This window comes from Barbus barbus (genome assembly GCF_936440315.1).
Source record: "Barbus barbus genome assembly, chromosome: 46".
NCBI classification, from domain to species: domain Eukaryota; kingdom Metazoa; phylum Chordata; class Actinopteri; order Cypriniformes; family Cyprinidae; genus Barbus; species Barbus barbus.
The window spans coordinates 22,935,599-22,960,024 of NC_136724.1; the positions used below are offsets into that span (position 1 = coordinate 22,935,599).

Below are 24,426 nucleotides of genomic sequence, written 5' to 3' on the forward strand. Positions count from 1 at the left end.
TTAATTCAATATGAATAATAAATTATTAAATATTAATAAAATAAAATACTGTTAGCAATTTCATTCATTTTTTAATGGTGTATAAATTGCATAGTTGATTGTGTTGGTTATTATAGCGTATTGAATAATTTAACAGAAATGGGAACGGAGGAAAAAATAAATGCTGAAAGCTTGGCTTATGAATATCAAGGTGGTATAATAAATAATCATAAAAAATATTCATGAGCTAAGCGTAACCCTAAAATGTGTCTTAGATAAACATGAAATTAAAAGACAAAGGGAAATAACAACTGCATTAAGGATTGAAAAAACAATAGCACTGAAGGCATTCTGTTTATTACACAGTGTAACAATGTTCTCAAATAAAAACTGAAAATAACATAAGATCCATTTTCGACCTGATCTACAGGTTTACAAAATCAGTGAATCTAAACCAGTTAATAATAAATCTCTAATTATAAATACAATGCATCAAAGCTAGCTGGTTTATTTTAAACAACACGTTCATCACAGTGTTTCATTTCTTTTGGCTTCTTTAGATTCAAAGGCATGTTGTTTTGGTGCAGCTGATCTTCTGTGGATGTATGACACACGGAAAGCCAAAGACGTCATAAAGCTATGATAGACTAAAGGTACAATTCTGCTCATTGGTTCAAACATCCACAGCCCCACTTTAAATAAAACCCATTTTGTAGATATGATTCTAAACAGCATACGGACAGAATGTGTATATTACTCATAAGAGCATCTGGAGAGATTTCAGGTCCCTGTTTAAGGCACTGAATGTACAGCACTATGTGATAACAGTCCTCCTGCTAACAAATCAGCACAGTGAGTTAACAAAGAATGACAAAGGTGCATCTTTAACAACAACAGCAGAACACTTCCTAACAAACAAACCCATGTGACACAGGAGCAACACTGCACTGCAAATAATAAATATTCATTTGTTTTCTCTTTTTGACCCACACAACTCGCCTTGTTTATGGTGTTGCCACAAAATGCACTTAGTGTGAATGCAACACAATGCGGGTTGAGTAAACTCCTCCATTATAGCATTATGCATCACTCCACTACAGCACTACAGCTCAGAATACAATCAAAACACCACAATTACCCAAACATGAATCTCACTAAACTCATGCCCGGGTCATATTTCATACCAAAATCAAAAGGAAAAAAACAAGAAATTATATTTTGTAAAAGAAAATGAAGCCCATTTTTAGAACAATTGCATTTTTTAGATTGTGGCATTATTTTAATGACATTTCAAGAAATCGTTCTCCCAGAGATGAGAGTTTAGTTTTGCTTCTTCATGTGAACAGATTTGGAGAAATGTAGCATTGCATCATTTGCTCAGCAATGGATGCTCTGCAGTGAATGGGTGCCGTCAGAATGAGAGTCCAAACAGCTGATAAAAACATCACAATAATCCACACCACTCCAGTCCATCAGTTATGATGGATTTGTTTCTTACAAACACACAGCTTTTCACTTAAGACATTAACTGATGGACTGGAGCGGTGTGGATTATTGTGATGCTTTTATCAGCTGTTTGGACTCTCATTCTGACGGCACCCATTCACTGGTGAGCAAGTGATGGAATGACACATTCTCCAAACCTGTTCTGATGAAGAAACAAACTCTTGGATGGCCTGAGGGTGAACACATAATTTTGGGTGAACTATTCTTTTAGTCTAAGTTCCAAACAACATCTTCTTGACCCCAGACTGTTCTGTATGAGATTCGTTTTTATATGAAATCCCTGATCATTATAAATATAAATCTACCTCCTGATAGTCTCTGGCTATGCAAAAATCTGAAATGCTTTACCGTAGTTTATGATTGTCATAAAATAATGCAGCATGGCCCAAAATGTATAAATGAATAGGTTCAAAATAAATGCAATTGTTTAGCATTGGGGACAAAACCCTGATGATTTGGTGTCTTGGGTTTCATGACAGCATTCTCAAGCACAGCTTAAACTAGATCCAAGTAGATCTGATTAACAGATATATAAATCAAATAATTAAGACATGAGCTGTTTTGGATTTCAAGAGTGAATTTTAAGTTCTACATGCAGCCACTGTTGTTTTTTTGGTCTGTATGACCTTTGGGATGAAGATTAGTGTTTTAATATGAACTGTCATTATGTTTCAGAAAAGTGCATCACTGAAGCGCAGCCTGTAGAACGCCTCCTTCACCTCCGCTTCAGCGGCCGACTCATCAGCTCCTACTCTCAGAACGCCGCTCTCCGGCACGTCCTCCTTGATCTTCCGCTTGGTCAGAATCACTGGCTCCGTCTCACCTAATTCTGCGTGCTGCCGTCCATCCGGTCCGGTCAGAACGAGGTAACCAGCGTGGCGGCCTCGCTCCAACACCGTCGCTAAACAAATGCAGAGAGATATTTACATTTTTAGAAAACCTGACTTACAACATGTTGCAATTTAAGGGTGCTTGCAGTTGTTTTGCTATCTTTTTTAACCCTATATATGCCTTAAGCGTACAGTAGCAAAAACAGTGTACAATACAGAGAGAAAATGGTCATGTAAAAACTTTTAATGCCGCAAAACTGTTGGGAAAAAGATATACCCTTAAAAGAGATGATGTTCTGTGCAGGATTTCTTCTTTCAAGCAGCAGTTGGGAATATCGAGGATGCAGCAGGAATGATGAATGCATCTCATTCTGAGTATCAACAAACACACACACACATCAGTGCCTTATTTCTGAAGGTCTGTGTTTGTGTGTATGTATATGATACGCTCTTACAGTCTGGTTGCCGTGACTCTGACTCTGTCCCCAGAGCATGAACACTGAGTAGGTGTTCAGCGTGAGGACAGACGCCGGACGAGGACTCTGAGTCCAGAACAACAGATTCACCTCCCACAGGACCACTCCAGAGCTTCCACTGAGAACCAATACCTAAAACACACCACAGATAGACAGATAATATATACATGCACCAAACGTCTGGGGTCACCTTTTCTTTTGATCTTATATTATTGCATAATTGCATTTATTTATTTTTTTTACAATTTAAAATATATGAATCCATGACACGGTTTCACAAAAATAGTGCTCTTTTTAGCATTTTATTTTACATTAATCACCAATAGGACAAAACACAAACATCATATATATATAATTTTTTTTTTTTTAATTTTTGATTTTTCAGCTTCATTACTGCAGTTTTCAGTGTCACGTGATCCTGATATGCTGATTTGCTGCTCAAGAAACATTTCTGATTATTATCAATGCTGAAAACAGTTGTGCTGCTGAAAATTATGTTGGAAATGGTTATGTTTTATTTTTCAGGATTCTTTGATGAACGCTGATGAAGTTCAAAAGAACAGCATTTATCTGAAACAGAAATCTTTTGTAACATTATAAGTGTCTTTACTGTCACTTTTGAGCTATTGAATGCATTCTTGCAGAATAAAAGTATTAATATAAATTAGTATTAATTTCTTAAAAAAAAACTGATCCCACACTTTTGAACAGTAGTGTTTTTACATATGATTAAAACAAGCGAAAATCAACAATAAAAAATTATCTCTCTCTCTCTATACACACACACACACAGTATATGTAACTCTATACAACACCTCCAATTATTATCATTAATAATTAGTGCTGTCAAACGATTAATCGCATCCGAAATAAGTTTGTTTACATAATATATGTGTGTACTGTGTATATTTATTATGTATATAAATACACACACATGCATGTATATATTTAAGAAAAATATGTTACGCTTATATATTAAATATATTTATATATTATATAATTTATATAAATATATACATGTAAATATCTTCAAAATATATGCTGTATGTGTGTGTCTTTATATACACACATAATAAATATACACAGTACACATACATATATTATGCAAAGAAAAACCTTTCTTTTGGATGCGATTAATCATTTGACAGCACTAATAATAATACATTTAATCACTTACTCTTTTGGTGTTATTGCCAATGTCTTCTTCTATCATTATGTCTGGAATTCCATCTTTGTCGAAATGCCCAAATGTTGGCACACTAGAAAAACAGACAGAGGAATAAATCAATGTAATGCACAAATAGCTTCCACAGGTTTGGGATCAGTGTTTTTATGGCACCTGAGCAGGGTGCTGGTGTTGGTGGTCCATGCCATCTTCAGCTTGTCTGTGTGCAGCAGTGACACGCTGGAGTCCGTCTGGACCAGCAGTGATGGAGAACTACTGCCCGGAAAAACCATCACACGTTTCAGAGAATCAGACCTGCGGTGAAGCGATCAGAAGAAATCAGTAATATCATGATAATGGAAAAAACAAAGACAGTCAGTGGATATGGTTAAACCCCAATGCGCATTACTGATAGAGGGAGAGCAATCCGGTGTTTTTGTCCGAATTTTCCTTCCAGCTTTTCTCTTCCTTCAGCGCAGACTCCAGACCGGCCAGCTCTGCCAGATGTTGCAAACTGACCGCATAGAGCCCAGATTCTGTGGAGAGAGAGGAACAGTTGAGTTCAGAGATCTAAAGGAGAAACAATAGAGAAGAGATGCTAAAATCCGCTACACACTTGTGAGTAACAGCAGGTATGGAGCGCCACTGGCCGTTTTGAACTGCTGGTGACCAAACACCCCGTTCCAATCAACATACACCTTCGAGCCGATCTGATCACCTGACTTTCCTGAGAAAAACACCAGCTCGCTCTAAAAGAGGAAACAGATCACAATGACCGTTATCACAAAGTCTTCCACACAGATGTTATTGAGTGTGTGTTTGAGTGTGTGTCGTACCGGTATGGGTGTGAATGATGACGCTTCAGGATTATATGAAAGTATGGCAAAGTCCTCTGCTTTATCAGCGTTCAGATCCTGAATGCTGATCAGCGGCAGATTTCCGTTCAGCACAGTAGAACGCGACTGCTGCCATCTGATCAAACCTGATGGAACAAAACATCAAAACGTTTCCGAATGCACTGTTGATTTGGACAGAAAGTACTGAGGTGGTACCAGGATACTGGATTATTAACATATTCATACATTACTGTTCAAGAGTTTGGGAACAATGTGTTTTTCTTTTTGTTTTCTGATCAAAAGTGGAAGTAAAGACATTTATAATGTCACAAAAGATTTCTCTAACACTTACAAATAGGTTTCAATTGTTAACATTAGTTAAATTCATTAGTTAACATGAACTAACAATGGACAATACTTCTACATTTATTCATCTTAACTAATGCTAATCTCAATATTTAATAATGCATATGTAAGGCCAAAAGTTGTATGTGTTAACATTAGCACTGTGAACTCAACTTAACATAAATATTAACACTTTTTACAGAAAGGTTTATAAATGCTATAAAAATATTTAGGTTATTGTTTATTAATTAATGCATTAACAATTGGTAAATGAGACCTTGTGGTAATGTGTTAAAGGTTTCTGTTATAAATAAATGCTGTTCTTATGAACTTCATGTTAATCAAATAATCGAGGTTTGTCACGGTTTTCACAAAAATATGAAGCAGCATAACTGTTTTCAACATTGAAAAATAATAAAAAAAAGTTTTCTCATATTAGAATGATTTCTGAAGATCATGTGACACTGAAGACTGGAGTAATGATGCTGAAAATTCAGCTTTGATCACAGAAATAAATTAAATTTTAAAATATATTCACATTTTTTAAATTGTAATAATATTTCATATTTTTTTTCAGTTTTTACTGTATTTTTAATCAAATAAATGCAGTTTTTATAAGCTTTCTTTCAAAAAACTTACCAAATGTAATGTTTTGAACAGGAGTGTATACCATACGATTTTCAAATACATGGTAATTTATTCTTAGTGATGTTCATATCTGTGTGTATTTAAATCCTCTACCTGTCTTTTTATCAATAGCTGTGAGATTGTCTGCGTGCGCAACCAGACAACCTGTTCCTTGATGTCCGAGGCCCTTTACTCCACACTCCACCCAATCAAATTCAACAGCTAGAGGTCTTTCCCAAAGTATTTTCCCATCTGTACCATCAACAGCCGTTAAAACCAGACATGGGATTGATAAATCTGAAAAAGAAACATTATTTCAGGCAGCATAATCGGGTCAGATCCTCACACATGTCTATCTGATCACTGCAGAAGTTTTGAAAACTAATGCACAAGCCACACAAACTTCTTTTAAGATGTTTTTGTGATGTTTTAACCTTTTTTTTTATTGAATAGATTTGTCTCTATAAACAACAGCAAGCGGGTTAGTGTGTTTTTAGGCTTACCTTCACTCAAACATGTGTTGCGGCTGGCTTCAGAGTCCTTGTAGATGAACAACACATCCAAGACTTTGTCTTCATTTGTGTCCTCAACAGCTAGGAAATCATACGTGACTACAGGAGAGAAACACTTTCAGTATCAGATCAGAAATGCATGAATGTAGCTGCTGTATTTTGCACATTGCTCACCTGCATCAGGTAATGTGCGGTTCCAGGTGGAAACGTATTGCGGCCGTACGGGGCAGGGAAGGACAAATGAAAAGGCGAAGACCACCGCCAGGCACAAGAAGAGAAAGAGGAGGAATGCAGCCGTTCGCCAGCTGGTCAGGTGTGAGAAGCCCAGCTTTTCTGTGCAGCTTTTCTTCTTAGACACGCCCCCTTCTGCCTCTCCGCCCTTCAGAGGCTCCGCCTCAAAACCGCTCCCTAATGCGTCTGCCATCTCAGACCAGCAGAACTCCACACCACTGCAACACAGAAGCAGGTGAGACATAATCATCTGATGATTATCAAAAAATACATTTTATAGTTTGAGGAAAATACAAGAACTAGCGCAGTTACATAATTGACCGCCTGGGTCAACAGTCAGTCATACAATTTAGAGTTATACAAAATATTTGGGTTGTATTCCAGAATTCTGTTTAAGAATTTAACATGAACATTTTTAACCCTATAAAGCCTATTGTATCATATTTGATGCATTTGTAAAGCATCTAAATGATCAAAACTGAATTGGGAGATAGAGTGACGACTGATATTTCTATGCATTTTATGTAAGTATCTGCTTAGCTGTTATAAAGAACTCTGTGATTTACATTACAACCGATCAGAATTTAATTCTGGTTACTTTCTGGCCATATAAATATCAGCATCTGTACTAAGTAGCATATTTTTGCTTTGTTTTTCCTCTTTGAGTAGGAGCTCTATAATCTCATTATATTATATAAGCCATAAAGGCTGATGTATCATATATAACCCGAATTCTGGAAATGTTGGGACGTTTTTTTTTTAATTGAATAAAATGAAAACTAAAAGACTTTCAAATCACGTGAGCCAATATTTTATTCACAATAGAACATAAATGTTTAAATGGAGAAATTTGACACTTTTATCCACTAAATGAGCTCATTTCAAATTTGATGCCTGCTACAGGTCTCAAAAAAGTTGGCACAGGGGCAACAAAGGGCTGAAAAAGCAAGAAATTTTGAAAAGATTCAGCTGGGAGAACATCTAGCAACTAATTAAGTTAATTGGCATCAGGTCTGTTGTGATTGATGCAAGGGATATCTTAGAGAGGCAGAGTCTCTCAGAAGTAAAGATGGGCAGAGGCTCTCCAATCTGTGAAAGAGTGCGTAAAAAGATTGTGGAATACTTTAAAAACAACGTTCTTCAATGTCAAATTGTAAAGGCTTTGCAAATCTCATCATCTACAGTGCATAACATCATCAAAAGATTCAGAGAAACTAGAGAAATCTCTGTGTGTAAGGGACAAGGCTGAAGACCTTTGTTGGATGCCCGTGGTCCTCAGACGACACTGCATCACTCATCGGCATGATTCTGTCATTGACATTACTAAATGGGCCCAGGAATACTTCCAGAAACCACTGTCGGTAAACACAATCCGCCGTGCCATCTGCAGATGCCAACTAAAGCTCTATCATGCAAAAAGGAAGCCATATGTGAATATGGCCCAGAAGCTATTTTCTGGCTATACTGACTCAGGCTTTACTAGATTAATCCAAATATGTGTTTTTATAAACCTAAAATCAATTTTAATGCTGCAGATAATTGTCTGCAAGTCTACTTAAGTCCAAAATGTTAGAACCAAATGTTATTTTAAAAATAATAACTTAATAAAAAATATATATTTAATGCTTCATTGAAATCCAGTACATTAAGCTTAATTTTTTACTGTTACAGTAATAATAATTTCATATGGCACATATAGGATGTCTTTTTTTTCTTCAAACACTGAGCAAAAATAACAATGAAACAGATTCAGGTCACAAAATTTGATTCAAGTCTAATTTGTTGTGTCCATATGGTTCATCAACATACTCAAGGAAACAAAGGAAGGGTTTCTAATTCTTCTAGCTCACAGGTCCCTCTTACCTGAATTGAACCCTGTATGTGCAGTGACAGCAGCCCTGATCGTAACCCTCAGAACATCACAATCTGCTGCATCCAGTGGACTACTGTACATGAACTCATGCACACTCAACAGATCCTGCTGCTTTTCCCATCCAGAGTGTTCTGCGTCAGACAGGAGCTGTTATTAAACATCCAAACAAAAACACAACAATAAAACACCTGTCATGCTGCGGCTCGCCGGTGGAGCTAGAAGGGCCCGGGGCCAAACAAACACCTTCATTTGGATGACAACAACAAGCAGCAGCACCCACACACACACACACACACACACACACACACACACACACACACACATACACACACACACACACACACACACACTAATCCCTTACACACACACAAATACACTATAAACGTGTATATATAATGATTTTTAAAGTATAAGATTCGTCCTGAGCCTGTTGCATGGCATTAAATAACAACCACAGTTCAACTAAATAAAGCTTATATAAGAAACAACTAACATTCGAGTTGTTTTTTAGAAGAATTGATAGATCTGGGTTGATAAGTTATTTGATCTCCAACTTTTAATTAACAAGCCTCACTTGTTGACCAAAGAGAATTCAACTAAATGAATGAAATAGGTTTGTTTTGATCAAAAGTGTGTTTTACCTGTGGCTCTGACAGACCCTTCGTCTCCTCGAGTGTCTGAGCAGGTTTGACAACTACACTTCCGCCTACGGCAACACGTCTGGGACAAAAGAGGATTTATTATAATAGCTTTTCTTGTATCTTACAATATTTGCTCGGAGGACAAAATGTAAAATGTCGTTACCCTCTGAGAAATTATAAAGAATTATAAATTTGTGTTAGACTAAATTTGAGTTTCTTAATTATCACTATTATTATTTATTTCATAAAACAAAGTAAACAAAAAAGTTTAATAGTAATATGTAATAAAATACACTTTCCCTTTAAGATTGCGTGGCGCGCTCTGATTGGCCGCTCGCTCATTTGAGTTCGATTGCTCTCTCGCGCTGAAGAGAGCGACGGCGGCCACAGACACTGGAGCGAAGCGGTTCGCAGATGATTAAAACTTTCATTTTTAGGGTAAAATCACCATCACCTTTGTGAGGCGAGCGAGTTAATCGAGTCAGGATGTCGGCCCAGGCTCAGATGAGAGCTTTGCTGGATCAGCTGATGGGAACGTCGAGGGATGGTGAGTGTTAGCCGCGTGCTAGCGGCTCTGAGAGGATTCTGAAGGCCGCGCGCTCAGATTAACCCAAACCAGAATATAATGAGCCAGACAAATATTAAAATCAATGTCTCAAGATATATATCAGAGTCTTAAGATTAGCTAAATGCAGCAGCATTTCCTCTTGAAACGCTTCAGTTTAATGTTTGTGTTCATGAAGGGGAGTAATGACGTCACGGCTCCATATGCTAGGCTAATGCAGGACCTTTTATCAAAAATTACGATTTAGTTTATTATTTAGTTCATTCTTAACAGAAAGAACTGCTTACATTTTAGGAAACATACAGACATCCCATTGTGCCAGTATATGTAACCCATGTGTAATTGGTAAAACTACTAAAAATAGCAATGTTGTTATTAATAATATTAGTGATAGATCAATATGATGTCAGTTAATTAGCTGATATTTAGCATTTTTAACAGCCTTGTCAGTGGATAAAGTATTACAGTGAATGTGTGTGTGTGTGTGGCCAGTTGGAAAATATCTTTAGTAAAATAATACTGTGAAAATTCAAATATGTATGTTCTTAAATGTATAAAATATCGTTAAAAAGATGAAAATGTGTGCATATAAAGCATCTTCAGCCTCTTCTCTAGCTATCAGCTGGGATTTTATATATGGAAAGTAATTTCCCCAAAACTTGATGCAAGCATTAAATCTGAAGGGGCATTGCCAAGAGGAAATATGACTTTTAGATTTTGTGATATAATTTTGATCAGCTCAAGAGGATTTTGCTTAAGATGAGTAAACAACAGAAGGGACTTGAGCAGATGCACTTGAATTTATTAAATTGAGTTTTACTGGCTGTAAGAGATCTCACCCTCCGTGTGAATGAAGCGACTGTCTGTGTGAATGCTGAGATGAATTCATATGCTTCCCGTACATTTGTTTCATACAGACTGAACAATTGTGGCCCCTTTATTCTATTCATTAAGGTTCAGTGTATGTTTGCCAGCCTACATCTGCAAGGGAGTTGCAGAAAAGCCTCATGTTCATCGAGCCGTGAGTCACCAATGCTTTTTAAAGCTGTTATGAATATGAAAAAACAATACTGTTTGCTTTCCAGCAGTAACTGTGTTACACATCACGCTAATTGGTAACGTAAGAGTGAGCAGAGAGGATACGAAGCTTCTGCCCAGGCGGATGTAGTTCACTGATGCTGTGCCTGAGCGGCTTCCCTCAAATCTAACTTAAAAAAAAAAAACTTAAAATAAAGGAAAGAGAACTCAAATTCCTCCGCCGACGTCTTCACCTTTATTCTTCTGTATCATTCCCAACTTCCTCATTACAGGTTTGGGCAAGAAACGCTTTTCCCTTTAAACTTTTAGAGGCTTGGACCGCAGGAGGGGTTCTGAATGGGAGAGACCTCGCAGTGTGTATCAATTAACCTTTCACTTTAGTTTTCAATGTCTTATTTCAACTTGGTCAACTTTGCTTTAATATGCACATTAGATTATGCAGCATTTCTACATGTACTCATGAGGGATAGTGCTATTAATGAGTACGAGATGGCTTTCTGAAACACGACATCCCTCTCTGATCTGCTATCCCATGCACCTTTGCACTCAATTGGCAGTTATAAAACCATAGATGCACCATGCAATCTAGGGCTGGGTGATATAATACGTTTAGTGTGTGTGTGGTGTTTTTTTTTTTTCTTTCTGGCTTTATTCAACTTCCCAAATGTAGTGTTTCTGATTTAAACTTCACTTGCACATGTTAATTTTCATGTATTTTGTAATAAATTTAGTTATGCTATGCTTGTTATATTGGTGCATATAATTTAAATCTCTTGTGATAGTTTTTAAGGAATAATTTATAACTAGATTATATCTTAAAAGGCAGAAAAATATCAATATATATAACTTTTAGCTATATCACCCAGTCCTAATGCTCACTGTAGAAAACATCAGTCCATTTATATGGTGGCTGTACAGAATGAATAAATTAATAATAACAGGGACTGCTAGACTCTTGGTTTGGTCCATGATCAACCTCTTTATTTTTAGACATTCACATTAAGGAGCCAGTTAAAGAAAGCGGCCTTGGGTCAGTGGAAGTTAAATATCTCCAGTCTACATCAACGAAAAGCCTTTACTTTCCTGTGTAATGCAGTTTATGTCTGACACTGTCAAACAGACGCTCAGTATATGTCAGAACTCATAATTTCACCGCAGTGACAGGCAGGTGTGTGACCCTTGGCCGCAAAGTTAGCAGTGTGTAGCGGACGCTGTGTGTGTGTGTGTGTAGTCTCATTCAGTGTCTGTTATGTGCTGTGTCCTTACAGGAGATGAGTCGAGACAGCGGGTTAAATTCACAGACGAGCGCGTCTGCAAATCGCACCTGCTCAACTGCTGCCCGCATGACATCCTCTCTGGAACGGTGAGGGAAAACACATTACAACAGTCGATGATGAGTGTTTGTGCAGCATATTGATGATGTGTTTGCCTCTGTGGTTTGTTTGTAGCGCATGGACCTTGGCGAATGCTCTAAGATCCATGACCTGGCGCTGAGAGCAGACTATGAGATCGCGTCTAAAGAGAGAGACTTGTTCTTTGAACTGGATGTAAGTGATTCGGTATTGAGTTGAGCTCATCTGCTAGTGTTTTCAATGAACTTGCAGCAAAGGCTTTTTAAATTCTGATGCTGTGTGTTGTGCAGGCGGTGGATCACCTGGAGTCATTTATTGCCGACTGTGACCGCAGGACTGAGTTGGCCAAGAAGCGTCTTGCTGAGACACAGGAAGAGATCAGCGCTGAGGTGGCTGCAAAGGTATGAAGTGTGGAAAAATTAAGTAACTTAATTTAAAAAAAAAAAGTTACTGTAAAAGCCCTGGTTATTATAACCCTAGATGTTTAAAAACGCACAGTTTAACAAAAGTCAATAAATGCATGATTTTATTTTTACCAAGTCGGTGTGTAATCATTGTAAATATTTCGTGATCTCAGTACTGACCAGGGCTGCGTTTCCCAAAAGCATCTTAAGCTGAAGTACATCGTAGACCCATTGAAACCAATGGAGCTACGATCAATTTAGGCTTACGATGCTTTTGGGAAACGCAGCCCAGATCGTTCATTGTTATGATTTTTGGCGTAATCAAGCCTTTCTTGATTCTTCTATGAAATAATCTTCAGATTATTTCTATGAATAATCTAATCTTTTGTATGCTTATAACCTTGTATGCTTGGTTGACAGGCAGAAAAGGTTCACGAGTTGAACGAGGAGATTGGGAAGCTGCTGGCGAAGGCTGAACAGCTCGGCGCTGAGGGGAATGTGGATGAAGCCCAGACCGTTCTACAGGAGGTTGAGAAAGTCCGGACTAAGAAGAAGGATGCAGAGGTTCGTCAACATACTATATTATTTATTTGCAAGATGTCACATTCATCTTACTCTAGTGTGAGTTTGTAGTGTTTTCAGGATGTATTTCTGACATGGCAATAAATAAATAAAAATAAATAACTATTACTGGCATCATCATTTGCTCTGTTTTATTTACAGGAAGAGTATAGGAACTCTATGCCCGCCTCCAGTTTCCAGCAGCAGAAGTTGCGCGTCTGTGAGGTTTGCTCTGCCTATCTTGGTCTCCATGACAATGACCGGCGTCTCGCTGACCACTTTGGCGGCAAACTGCACCTGGGCTTCATCCAGATCAGAGAGAAGCTGGAACAGCTGAAGGTAACTGGTCGGCCCCAATCAGGTGCTGGTGGTGGGGCACTGGTTTTGAATAGTAATTGACAGTGCAGCATTTTGTCTCTACAGAAAACTGTGCAGGACAAACAGGAGAAACGGAACCAGGAGCGACTGAGGAGGAGGGAAGAGCGTGAGAGAGAGGAGATGATGAAAAAACAGTGAGAATATTTTAAACACATTTTGATGTGACCTGGTGCATTTCTAAGATTCCTAATTTTTTGTGAAATATACTGTAGAAATTTGCCTTATTTATTTTTTTTGTGTGTTAAAATATATTTAAAATTCAAAGACATCACACGTTAAAATCATTAGATTTGAGAATGTTTTATGCACATTTTCATGTGATCTTGTGCATTTTCTAAGATACTAAAATTGTATATAAAAAAAGTCTGCTTTGCTAATATATTTCCATACGATATTTAAATGTATATTTATTATTAATATTTATCATTAATAATTAAATGTGTACTTTTTATCTACTTTGTTGTTTTTGTTTTTCAGTTTTTAAAGTTCAAGGAAACCCACTGTTAAAAAGACCAATGTGCTTATTTAAAGATTTAATAAATGCATGAAGTTTCCAAAGTCAGTGAGTAGTCAGTTTAAATAATAATGATTGCAGTGTTGACCAAAATAATTGTTGTTATTGTCTGGTTTTCCCTGTAGGACTAAGTCACGCAGCCGAGAACGCAAGAGGTCAGTTGCTCATTCACTTGTTCATTCAGCATTTATTTTCAGGTCTATTATGTCAGTTATTACAACAAACAAGCAAATCAAGGTCTGAGATTAAGTCAAAGAACATTGTGCATTCGCCAGAAGTACATTGTGCTATGTAAGAATATGAAATGGTTTCAACAGTCATGGAAATGTCAGGGCATTTAAAAAATTGAAACTTTGAGGGAATTAATAAAACCTTAAAATGTTGAATTTCTGTACTCTGTTCTATGCTCTGCTCTAAAATATCTCATTGGCTATAAACTGCTTTTGGGTTTACATGTTAAAATGTCCCCAAAAAGCCACAGCAATGGCAGATTTGTCAGCAAATCGTTCTTTTGGATGTTGAACTGGTTTGCATATTAATCATAATGATTCATTATAAAATCATCCTGAATCAAAATAAAATCCATATCTTTTAATTGCATATAGCATCATAAGATCATAGAAAATAGGCTTTTATTGTAACATTGGACATTTCTCTAATCTCATGCATGTAGCAGTTGTTCATATCCGTTTTTCCTTTTGTTGTGTTTCTAGGTCTCGTTCTCGCGATCGAGAGCGCAGACGCCGACGCTCCCGCTCCGCATCGCGAGAGAAGCGCCGTTCCCGTTCTCGCTCCAAAGAGCGCGACAGACGCCGGCGGCACCGATCTCGATCCAGATCCCGCTCGCGCCACAGCAGAGAACACTCACACAAGTAATAACAATTAATCCTCTTCCTCTCTCGTTCATATGAAGCTTTGAAAAGCCTAAATATATTTTAGTTAGTTTTAAATGAATAACATCAAGTATGGTTTTCACCATTAAAATAAGCAGGAATGGCATTTAAAGCAAACAAACCCTCCAGATCTTGTAGTAACGGTTGACTGATTGTGTCTAGGTCTTCACGGGACCGTGATCGTGAGAGGGACAGCAAGCGCAGTTCATCTGAGCGGAGATCAGACGGGCTGAACGGGAGGACAGAGTCTCGCCGTCACGATGACAGAGAGGCTGGCGAGATCTGAATCATCTCACTCTACCATAACACAAAGCGCGCTCTCATACATATACCCACTTTTTTATTTATCATGTTTGCTTCGTCCGTAGTAAACTGCCCACGCCCTGTTTCATTAGTCTTTAATATCTCAGTCCAGTGAGACTTAAACCTGTCGGATTCACTGTCAAATGTTGAAATGACAATTGTGTGTAGATTTTTATTTTTTGTTTCTTTTCTTAAAAGTATGTACTGCCACTTTTTTTGCCCCTCCATAATGTTATTTTTTGGGATTGGGATTTTATTTTGTACTGTTGGTCCTGAGTGGATGTCCATGTTTTGCTGAAGGCTGTTCTGAGGTCAGTTTAAAAGCCCTTTCTTTAAATATAGCTGCAGTATTTCCCCATAGAGACAGAGAGAGACTCTCTATGTATCACTAGCAGAGGCGTAGGAGTTTAATAAATCTAAACGAGTGAATCCGTCATGGCATATGGTTTCAGATTTACTACGTACATGAACTTTTATAAAGCTGTTTTGATTTCATGTTGTCCTTATGAATTAAATGGTTTTATGACTTTAAATGGTGTTTGTCATTAATGTGGGAACTTACCCATATTCAGTTTATCAGTTGAAAAAGTCACGTTAACAGTTTGGTCCCTTTTATAATAAATAAGCAGTGTGTTTGTGTATTTAAAGTCAAACCTATTTATTCCTTAAGTCTGTATTTTTGCTGTAGTTCCAGTTAAGGCTAGATGGTATACAGGTTCGTCTACTGGGCATGCGCACATCAATATAGCGTAATATTTGTCGCACTGTACAATTACCGTTTTTGAATTTTTGTAAGGGGTAGGTTTATAAAACACAATCTAATGGGTAGAAAATCTAACATGTCTAGCAATTTTTTTTTCCAGTTCATGCTAGGGACTCATATCACTGTACTACCCTGAATTGTTTTTAATTCTAACTATAAGTTAGTGTACATTAATATAAATTTATAATAGGTAAAACAATAATATAACAAATAATTTTTTATCACCACTAGTGCTCCGTTTCTGTACGTCGCCGACAGATGGCGTCATTACGCTGGCAATCGTCACCTCCGGTAACGTCACCGTGACGGCACAATCAAAACACCCGAAACATGATGCTAGCGTCTCACACCCGCGAGTAAAATGTCGTGTTTTTAGCGATCGCCGATGAAATCGTCGGAGATTTGTCATCTTAATGTCATGATCGTGGCGGACTATGAGTTTGGCAGCGTTTCAGTCGGAATAAGGGATCAAAAAGTGATCTTTAAAGCACCAGTGTCGCGACCGGTTCGCTAACGACAGGCGTCAGTCCAGCAGTCAAACCCGGTACACCAGAAATTAGCCACATTTTACTTTTAAAATATGAAGTGTAAAGTCAAATGGGCTCCGTTGAACTGATTAAAGCGCCTGTAGACGTACAGACGTGTCAGTCACATGTCATTCTATAGACAGTTTCTCCTCTAATCACCATATGTTTAGATTTTTGACTCGATTATGTTGATTCAATCTCGGTTTTGGTCAAATAACATGAGTTTTATGTTCACTGTGCTGCTGGAGGAGTTTGAGTCATCTGCCACAGCTGTCAGGGGCTGATCAGAGTCCAGATGTGTGTGTTATGTAGTATATATATGAGTATGTAGTGTGTGTTATAGGAGTCCTGATGTGTTTTATTGAGTGTAAACTGTGTTTCTGAAGTTGATGTGTGTGTTGTGTCCCTGCAGTGAGAGAGGTTTGCTCCAGGCAGGTATCTGGGTTCCCGGGACAGGCCGGTGCTCACCGAAGAGACGGGGAACAGGATTGGTAAGCAGGGGGGAGCGGCCACCGCAGAGCCTCTGGAGAAGATGGCAGGCAGCCCCGAGAAAAGCTCCTCCGCTCTGGAGCTCAAGGAACAGGGCAACCGTCTGTTCCTCAGCCGCAAGTACCAGGAGGCCGTCACCTGCTACAGCAAAGCCATTGTGAGTGGAGACCCAGTTTGTCCGTTTACAGGAAATGTACCAGCAAGTCTGAGAGAAAACAAATCTTACTGACACCAAACGTTTGAAATATGTGACCCTGGAGCACAAAAGCAGTCTTAAGTCGCTGGGGTATATGTGTAGCAATAGCCAAAAATACACTGTGTGTCAAAATAATCTGTTTTTCTTTTATGCCATTCATTAGGATATTAACTAAAGATCATGTTCCATGAAGATATTTAGTAAATTTCCTACTGTAAATATATTAAAACTTAATTTTTGATTAGTAATATGAATTGCTAAGAATTTCATTTGAACAACATTAAAGGTGATTTCCTCAATATTTAGATTTTTTTGCACCCTCAGATTCCAGATTTTCAAATAGTTGTATCTCAGACAAATATTGTCCGATCATAACAAACCATACATCAATGGAAAAACTTGATAAATGATACATTTCACAATTTCAAAAAATAATGTCAGTTTCAAAACATCGACTCTTATGATTGTTTTTTAAGGTCCAGGGTCACCTTTATATGCACATTTGAGAGAAAACACTTGCTGACATGAAAATTTTGAGGAAAAAAAGTGCAACATTTGATAATTATGATCAGTGACATTGTATTTTGTTGAATACCAAAGTTTATTTGTGTCTATTTGAGGAATTTGTAGACACATCAGTATTTTTAGATTTGTGGAGTACTCTAATACTTCAGAATTGGAAAAGAAGGGCCCAAGTGGCATTTGTTGACATTACTACCCTCCAACCTGCCAGATGCGGGTGTATTTCAGCAGTCGCTCCCACTAGCCTCTCTGGCGGGTTGAATTTTATAACACAGCTCAACAGTAATGCCTGGGACAAGCGGATTTTTTGAAGGGAGAAGAGAAAGAAGAGAATTTTACTTGCCCGACCGGACTACTGATCTGATTAAAATATCTAATTGCACTGAAGTTTCGTCAAGAATGGTTCTGATTTTATTACAATCGGCGTAAACGGCGATTGATAATGGATAATCAGTGCCAGTTGAAGCTCACGCAGCCCGTCTATGAGAGAATATCACAGAGAAATCAAAACAACTGCACACAGAAGACACATAAAAATGTAATTTAGTTTTTATATTTATAACATACAGCCTAGTTAAGCAACATGACACGATCAAGAGAGGGAAGTTTTCCCTGAAAACCATGATTGCAAATTTAACATTTTATGCAAGAGTTAAAATCAATATTTAATATACATTTTAGTTCAGTATTTGAATTTATTGAGAGGTTATATTGTCAACGTTGACTGTTTTTGCTCCTTTAATGAAAATAATTCCAAAGATCACAGCTGTTTTGTTAAATGAATGAATAAGATAAGATACTGGCGGGTTACCTTAATAGTAGCCTACCTTTAAATTTTTTTCCAACATTTCATATTTGTATATTAAATATAAATATATGTGTTTTACATTTAGTTATTTAGCAGACGCTTTTATCCAGACGATATATTTTAAAGCAGCGAGCTCACAACATTATTTCTGCTGTTATAATTTAGCATTCGTGCTATATTTCAGCTACATTGAGCCGTCTGTGTAAAGCATCTGAATGCCGCTCCAGTCACTTCTGTTTCTTCTGCAGTGGAAAGATCGGTTTTTGTAGATAGCCTACTGATTTCATATGATTGGTAACAGCCCTATATTATATGAAAATGCTGAGTGGCTAGTAAATTTGGAAAACCACAAGCCACAGTGAGCAAAAAAGTTCATGTCAAGCCCTGGTTACTAGTGATATTATTTTTAAATGTAATACTTATTGTAATTAATAGGGTTATTTTCAGTATTTCTATGAATTAGATGTACATCTTTGCTTTTCATTAAAACCTAGGCTGATTAAATTAAATCATGTCATTTGAATATGAATTTACCTGTATTTAAGCCATTTATATTTGCCAAAAAATGCTAATCTATCACAGTTTTCAAAAGTGTATGAAGCAGCTCAACTGTGCTCAGTTTAGATGAAATGTCCATGCATGTTTGACATTCAGTAATGCATTTAACTCAAGTGGAGATTGTTTGGATATTCTCACAAACACAGGAATGATCAAAGTTGTGCTGTACTGAATGTGTTTCTGCTGCTGTGTGTAGAATCGTAACCCGTCAGTGGCCGTGTACTACACTAACAGAGCATTATGCTACGTGAAGCTGCAGCAGTACGACAAGGCGCTGGCCGACTGTAAACACGCCCTCGAGCTCGACAGCCAATCAGTGAAGGCACACTTTTTCCTGGGCCAGTGTCAGATGGAACTGGAGAATTATGAAGAGGCCATCGGCAATCTACAGAGAGGTACACATGGGATTTGAAGAAAAAAATAAAATAATTTAATAATTTTTAATGGTTCACTCAAAAATGGGTATTCTATCATCATTTGCTCATCCTCTTTGTTCCAAACCTGACTTTCTTTCTTTTGTTGAACACAGATGTAATTATTATTCTATTCTTTTTTTAGTTAATGGCGCTCTTTTGCTCTCTCTACTTGTCAAAAGTTTGGAAATATTATGATTTTAAATGTATATTATGATTCTTCTGCTCACCAAGGCTGCCTTTATGTGCTCAAAAATAACAGTAATATTGTAAAATATTATTACAATTTAAAAGAACTGTTTTCTATTTGATTATCTTTAGAAAAGTAATTTATTCCTGTGATCAAATTAGAATTTTTAGCATCATTACTCTGGTCTCCAGAAATAATTCTGATATGCTGATTTGCTGTTCAAGAAATATTTCTGATTATTATCAATGTTGAAAACAGTCGTGTTGCTTCATATTTAATCAGAAACCATGATATACCATCATTCAAGTGCTGTGTGTTTTTGTTTAATAGAAATTAATGTTTTTATTCAGCAAATTTATAAAAATTGACAGTAAAAATGACAAAATATTCTAAAATAAATTAAATAAATGCTGTTCTTTTGAACTTTCTATTCATCAAAGAATCCTAAAAAATGTTTCCACAAAATATTGAGCAGCAAAAATGGATTAATATGCACCATTATTAATAACTTGCCACCAGTAATGATTGAGCAGCAAATCAGCCTATGATTAGAATCACATTCTGCGGCACCTAAATGAACAATTAAAAGCAGTTTTCTGTTGTAGGATGTGTGGTGTCTTTTGAAGCAGATTTTGATGTCTTAATATCAATAATATCAATAATGTACATCATCTGTGCATCCCTAAAAACCATCATAGAAATAATCCAGACTCTTTGAAATGCTTTTCAGCTTATAACCTAGCGAAGGAACAGCGGTTGAATTTTGGAGACGATATCCCAAGTGCTCTTCGCATTGCCAAGAAGAAACGCTGGAACAGCATAGAAGAGAAACGAATCAACCAAGAAAACGAGCTGCACGCTTATCTCACCAAACTCATCCTGGCCGAGAAAGAGAGGTGACGCTCACATCAGCCGGTCGTGCGGATCTGAGTACAGAGTCTGTGCTGTAACATCTGTCCGTCTCTGTGCTTGTGTTTCAGAGAGCTAGACGACAGAGTCAAGGAGTCAGAGGACAGCCAGAACGGAGGCGAGATCTGCAAGATCAAATCCAAACACGTGAGACACGCATTTAAATACACAAACATCTCTGAACGGTGGGTGTTTGATGAAGTGATGTCATTTCCTGTGCTCTGTGCTGCTCCTGCAGGATAAATATTTGATGGACATGGACGAGCTTTTCTCTCAAGTAGATGAAAAGAGGAAGGTATGGACAGATCATCTCAAACGCTGTGATACGCATCTATCATTGGTCTAAATAGCTGTATATTGAGCATCGGTGTGTTTGATTGGCTGTTGTGCAGAAGCGAGAGATCCCAGATTACCTGTGCGGGAAGATCAGTTTCGAGCTGATGAGAGAGCCCTGCATTACTCCTAGCGGCATAACCTACGATCGCAAGGACATCGAGGAGCATCTACAGGTATGTGCACAAACACACATCGCATTAGTGATCACGATAGTCTCAGTGGCGCTTGTTTGGCTTGTGCAAGAATTCGGCAGGGTTTTTGTGTGTTTTTTTTAGTCATGTGACTTTTATGGAAGCCCATTTCCTCTGATGTAAAACAAAAAAAGGTAATTGTGACTATCTCACAATTCTGGGTTTTTGTCTCGCAGTTGTGAGCTTACATCTCATAATTGACTTTTTTCTCAGAGTTGTAAGGTATAAACTCGCAATTGAGTTATAAAGTCCAGTTTTGAGGAGAAAAAAGCCTTTTATGTTCTCAGAATTCTGATTTTTATATTTCACAGTTCTGACTTGACTCGCTCATCACACAATTTTGACTTAATTTCTCAGAATTGCAAGTTTACATCTGGCAAATCTGACTTTATAACTCACAATTGCAATTGAGAGATAAAATTGTGAGATAAAAAGTGGCGATTACCTTTTAATTTTTATTCATTAGTGGAAACGCTTCCATAGACTTCTCACTTTAGATGCACAGGAAAATGACGCCATCATTGGCTGAAAAACTACAGACTGGCAAATCAGATTACAGCAGTGTTTTTAATATTATTTATTATAAACGCATGCATGTTTTAGTATTTAAAATTTTTTGTCTTTAGTTTTATATATATATATATATATATATATATATATATATGTATTTCAATTTTAGTAATTTATTGGATCTTTTTTTTAATCTAATAGTGATATTATTGCTTTATTTCTATTAGCAAAATTTTTTTTTTTAATAGTTTTAGTTTTTGTAAACTAATACAAGACATTTCTAAATGGCTGTTAATGGAGAAAGAAGTTGTTTGCAGGCAAATGGTGGTTACATCATCTTTTAAAAAGGTTTTTTTTTTTAGCCTTTAGTGAAGAAAACTAAAATATTCTTTCTCTCTCTCTCTCTCTCTCTCTCTCTCTCTGTAGCGTGTTGGCCATTTTGACCCAGTGACCCGCAGCCCACTGACCCAAGATCAGCTGATCCCCAATCTGGCCATGAAGGAGGTGATCGATGCTTTCATCCAGGAGAACGGCTGGGTGGAGGACTACTGAACACACACACACACACACACACTCGAGCGGACCGCAGCGGTTTCCTCACACCCAATCGAATCCTCTCTTATATGTTAATGCACTTTAATCAGTGGAGCTTTGCTGTGGAGTATCTCTCCTGCAGGAGTCATCTGACCCTCTTTCTCGCCTTCTTTCTACTGTCCTTCCTTACCAGACAGAATAATCACCTCATCCTGCAGGTTTAGTTTGGACACTTGCTTTCAGTCGGAAACATTGTCTGATGTTTGCTGCACATGATGATGCTGTAATTTCCTCATTGAATGTTAAAATAGCAACATTGTTGATGACACATCACTACTAATCATTCATGAAAGAGGAAACTAGCGCAGGTTGGTGTGTGTGTGTGTGTTTTTGAATCTGTCACTTATGAGATCTATATGCAGAATGAATGCGAGTGTAAAAAGTTCTAACGTAAGTAGAATGTTTCTAAGATGCTTCTTGAGCTTTGGGTTCTAGCAAGATTTTTTGTAACGAGCGTTAAAACATATATTCAGACATTCATGTACTGGCTGCCAATCAGTGAAACCGAACTGAGAATCTGTGGCATGCAGATGACATCATCATCATCATTGTTATGATGTATTATAAGTTTAGTCTCACTATGTGTGTCTGTGCATTAGAGCGAGAGGTAAGTGATTCTTTCACACTATTGATTTTGTCTTTCCCTGTGGACCTTTGGGGAGTTTTCTGTTTCCTGTCATGAACACACACTTCCTGTTTAGCATCAGTATTTTTCAGAGAGCCCTTGTTAGCCGCTGGACGACAAACTGTTTGTTCGGCTGGGTTCAGATATTCCCCAAGTGTAACGAGTTTAGGTTGGATGCATGTTCAATAAATGTTATTTTGTTTCTTTTTGTAACAAATGGGTTGAGTTGAGGCTTATTCTCTCTAATAGCCTGAAAGTTGAGACCCTAAACTAAACTAGGCGTTTGAGAAGTGCCATACGAATTTAACCACTAGATGTTGCTGTATTTTAAGAGACAGTTCACCCAAAAGTTTCAATTCTACCATCATTTACTAACCCTGTTTTAAAACATAATGTATTGTTTTTGTGCAAAACACAAAAGATAATTTCTTCATTTTTTTATTTTAGCTATTCTTTCAAATGCAGGATGTATATGTGGTGATTAGGGGCCAGTGTTCAGCAAGAGACAAGCCATTACAAACATAGAAAACAGAAAAGATCATAAATGTAAAAATCTAAATGTTTTACTGGTTAGAATTTGCTTTTTGTGAATGAAAAAAAATCCTGGTGATTTTTAAAATGACTAATTTACTGGAAGTTCATGGGGTGGGGATCCTTTAGTTTAATTGCTGAATGCTGCAAAGTATACGCCGTAGATTATGCCAACAGCACAAACACTGTGTTCTCGTGTTGAGTGCGAATAATGTCCAGTTTAATTGCCATCTTTTTTAAATATGTCAAAGACATTTGTGTTTTAAAATATTTTAAAACCTTTTGTTGTTGAGTGAGTGATAGTGTTTGAGCAGCTGCAGGATCAGTTCAGTCTCTGTGACTCTGACTGACAGAGGTTTTTGTACGACTCTTTATCACTGTGTGAACACCCCACCACTGTGGTAACTCTGACAGTAATAATGTCCAGCATCTTCAGTCTGGACTCCACTGATGGTCAGAGAGAAATCACTGTTAGATCCACTGCCACTGAATCTAGATGGAGTTCCTGACTGGCGGCGGTTTGCATAATAAATCAGGAGTTTAGGAGCTTCTCCAGGTTTCTGTAAGTACCAGGCTAACTCTTCATCCCCATCACTATCCCTGTACACATCTGTGCTGGTTTTACAGCTGATTTTGACTGTTTCTCCTGGTCGAGCTGCTGTCGTTGAGGGACTCTGAGTGACGCTGATCTGTCCTCTACTCTCTGAAACACAACAAGAAGAAAATCAACTCAAAACTTTGACAATATACTTGAAGAAATGAATTGATATCAAACTTGTGCTCCACAAACCTTGAGCAAACGCTGTGAGAGTCCAGATGAAGATGATGATGAAGGTCATGTTGATGAAGATTGTTGTGTGTGTCAGTGATGAAGTGTTAAACTCACAGCACTATAAACACTCTCAGAGCACTCAAGCATCTGATCAATATGCAAACACAGGGCCTAAAATTAACACTCGCCAAGCGCCAGATGCGAGTAAAAAATCGACGTTGGCTAGTAGATGTAACTGTCAGACGGCGGGTACAACTTTTACGAAATATAACAATGCAATGTAGTGAAAACAACAGCCAGTTTTTAAAGAGATGAACTGTTTCTGACATAAGCCAATAAAACAATATTTTCTGAAGACAAGATCATCGTGATGCGGTTCAGTCATAAACGACAAGAGCGAATCAATTAATAGGATAGAAACGGGTTAATAAGGTCAGAACAGTGTGATGGCCAGCTTGTCCAT

The 24,426-nt window shown here is 37.5% G+C and overlaps 3 protein-coding genes and 2 gene segments (V, D, J or C); 3 read left to right on the forward strand and 2 right to left on the reverse strand.

The window, feature by feature from the left end:
• Positions 1-24,426, forward strand: part of LOC306864845 (Ig kappa chain V-III region MOPC 63-like) — a 684,433-nt gene that overhangs the window by 656,865 nt on the left and 3,142 nt on the right.
• LOC306864846 (Ig kappa chain V region K29-213-like) overlaps positions 1-24,426 on the reverse strand; it is a 764,502-nt gene that overhangs the window by 654,902 nt on the left and 85,174 nt on the right.
• On the reverse strand, positions 298-9,096 carry LOC306864830 (protein FAM234A-like). The gene is made up of 13 exons (XM_079409089.1): positions 9,022-9,096; positions 8,371-8,527; positions 6,451-6,725; positions 6,268-6,375; positions 5,879-6,061; positions 4,793-4,938; positions 4,573-4,705; positions 4,366-4,492; positions 4,131-4,271; positions 3,969-4,050; positions 2,771-2,923; positions 2,593-2,686; positions 298-2,386 (listed from the first exon to the last, which is right to left on the reverse strand). Exons 3-13 carry the CDS (start codon positions 6,698-6,700, stop codon positions 2,157-2,159), a joined length of 1,647 nt encoding a protein of 548 aa, XP_079265215.1. The 5' UTR covers positions 6,701-6,725; positions 8,371-8,527; positions 9,022-9,096; the 3' UTR covers positions 298-2,156.
• Positions 9,376-15,559, forward strand: LOC306864837 (putative RNA-binding protein Luc7-like 1). Of its 4 annotated transcripts, XM_079409099.1 has the most exons (12): positions 9,384-9,568; positions 10,541-10,607; positions 10,897-10,977; positions 11,893-11,987; positions 12,073-12,171; positions 12,267-12,377; positions 12,801-12,944; positions 13,104-13,280; positions 13,365-13,453; positions 13,959-13,988; positions 14,547-14,705; positions 14,889-15,559. In XM_079409099.1, the coding sequence occupies exons 5-12, from the start codon at positions 12,076-12,078 to the stop codon at positions 15,010-15,012; spliced, it is 930 nt and encodes a 309-aa protein (XP_079265225.1). In that variant the 5' UTR covers positions 9,384-9,568; positions 10,541-10,607; positions 10,897-10,977; positions 11,893-11,987; positions 12,073-12,075; the 3' UTR covers positions 15,013-15,559. The 4 variants fall into 4 exon arrangements, with proteins under 4 accessions (XP_079265223.1, XP_079265224.1, XP_079265225.1 ...); XM_079409097.1 differs by lacking the exon at positions 10,897-10,977 and having other exon boundaries at positions 9,376-9,568; XM_079409098.1 differs by lacking the exons at positions 10,541-10,607; positions 10,897-10,977 and having other exon boundaries at positions 9,376-9,568.
• On the forward strand, positions 16,077-23,473 carry LOC306864843 (E3 ubiquitin-protein ligase CHIP-like). Of its 2 annotated transcripts, none has more exons than XM_079409105.1 (8): positions 16,077-16,336; positions 16,732-16,965; positions 19,089-19,287; positions 20,226-20,391; positions 20,476-20,551; positions 20,643-20,699; positions 20,797-20,913; positions 21,868-23,473. In XM_079409105.1, exons 2-8 carry the CDS (start codon positions 16,852-16,854, stop codon positions 21,991-21,993), a joined length of 855 nt encoding a protein of 284 aa, XP_079265231.1. In that variant the 5' UTR covers positions 16,077-16,336; positions 16,732-16,851; the 3' UTR covers positions 21,994-23,473. The 2 variants fall into 2 exon arrangements, with proteins under 2 accessions (XP_079265231.1, XP_079265232.1); XM_079409106.1 differs by having other exon boundaries at positions 16,077-16,616; positions 21,868-22,871.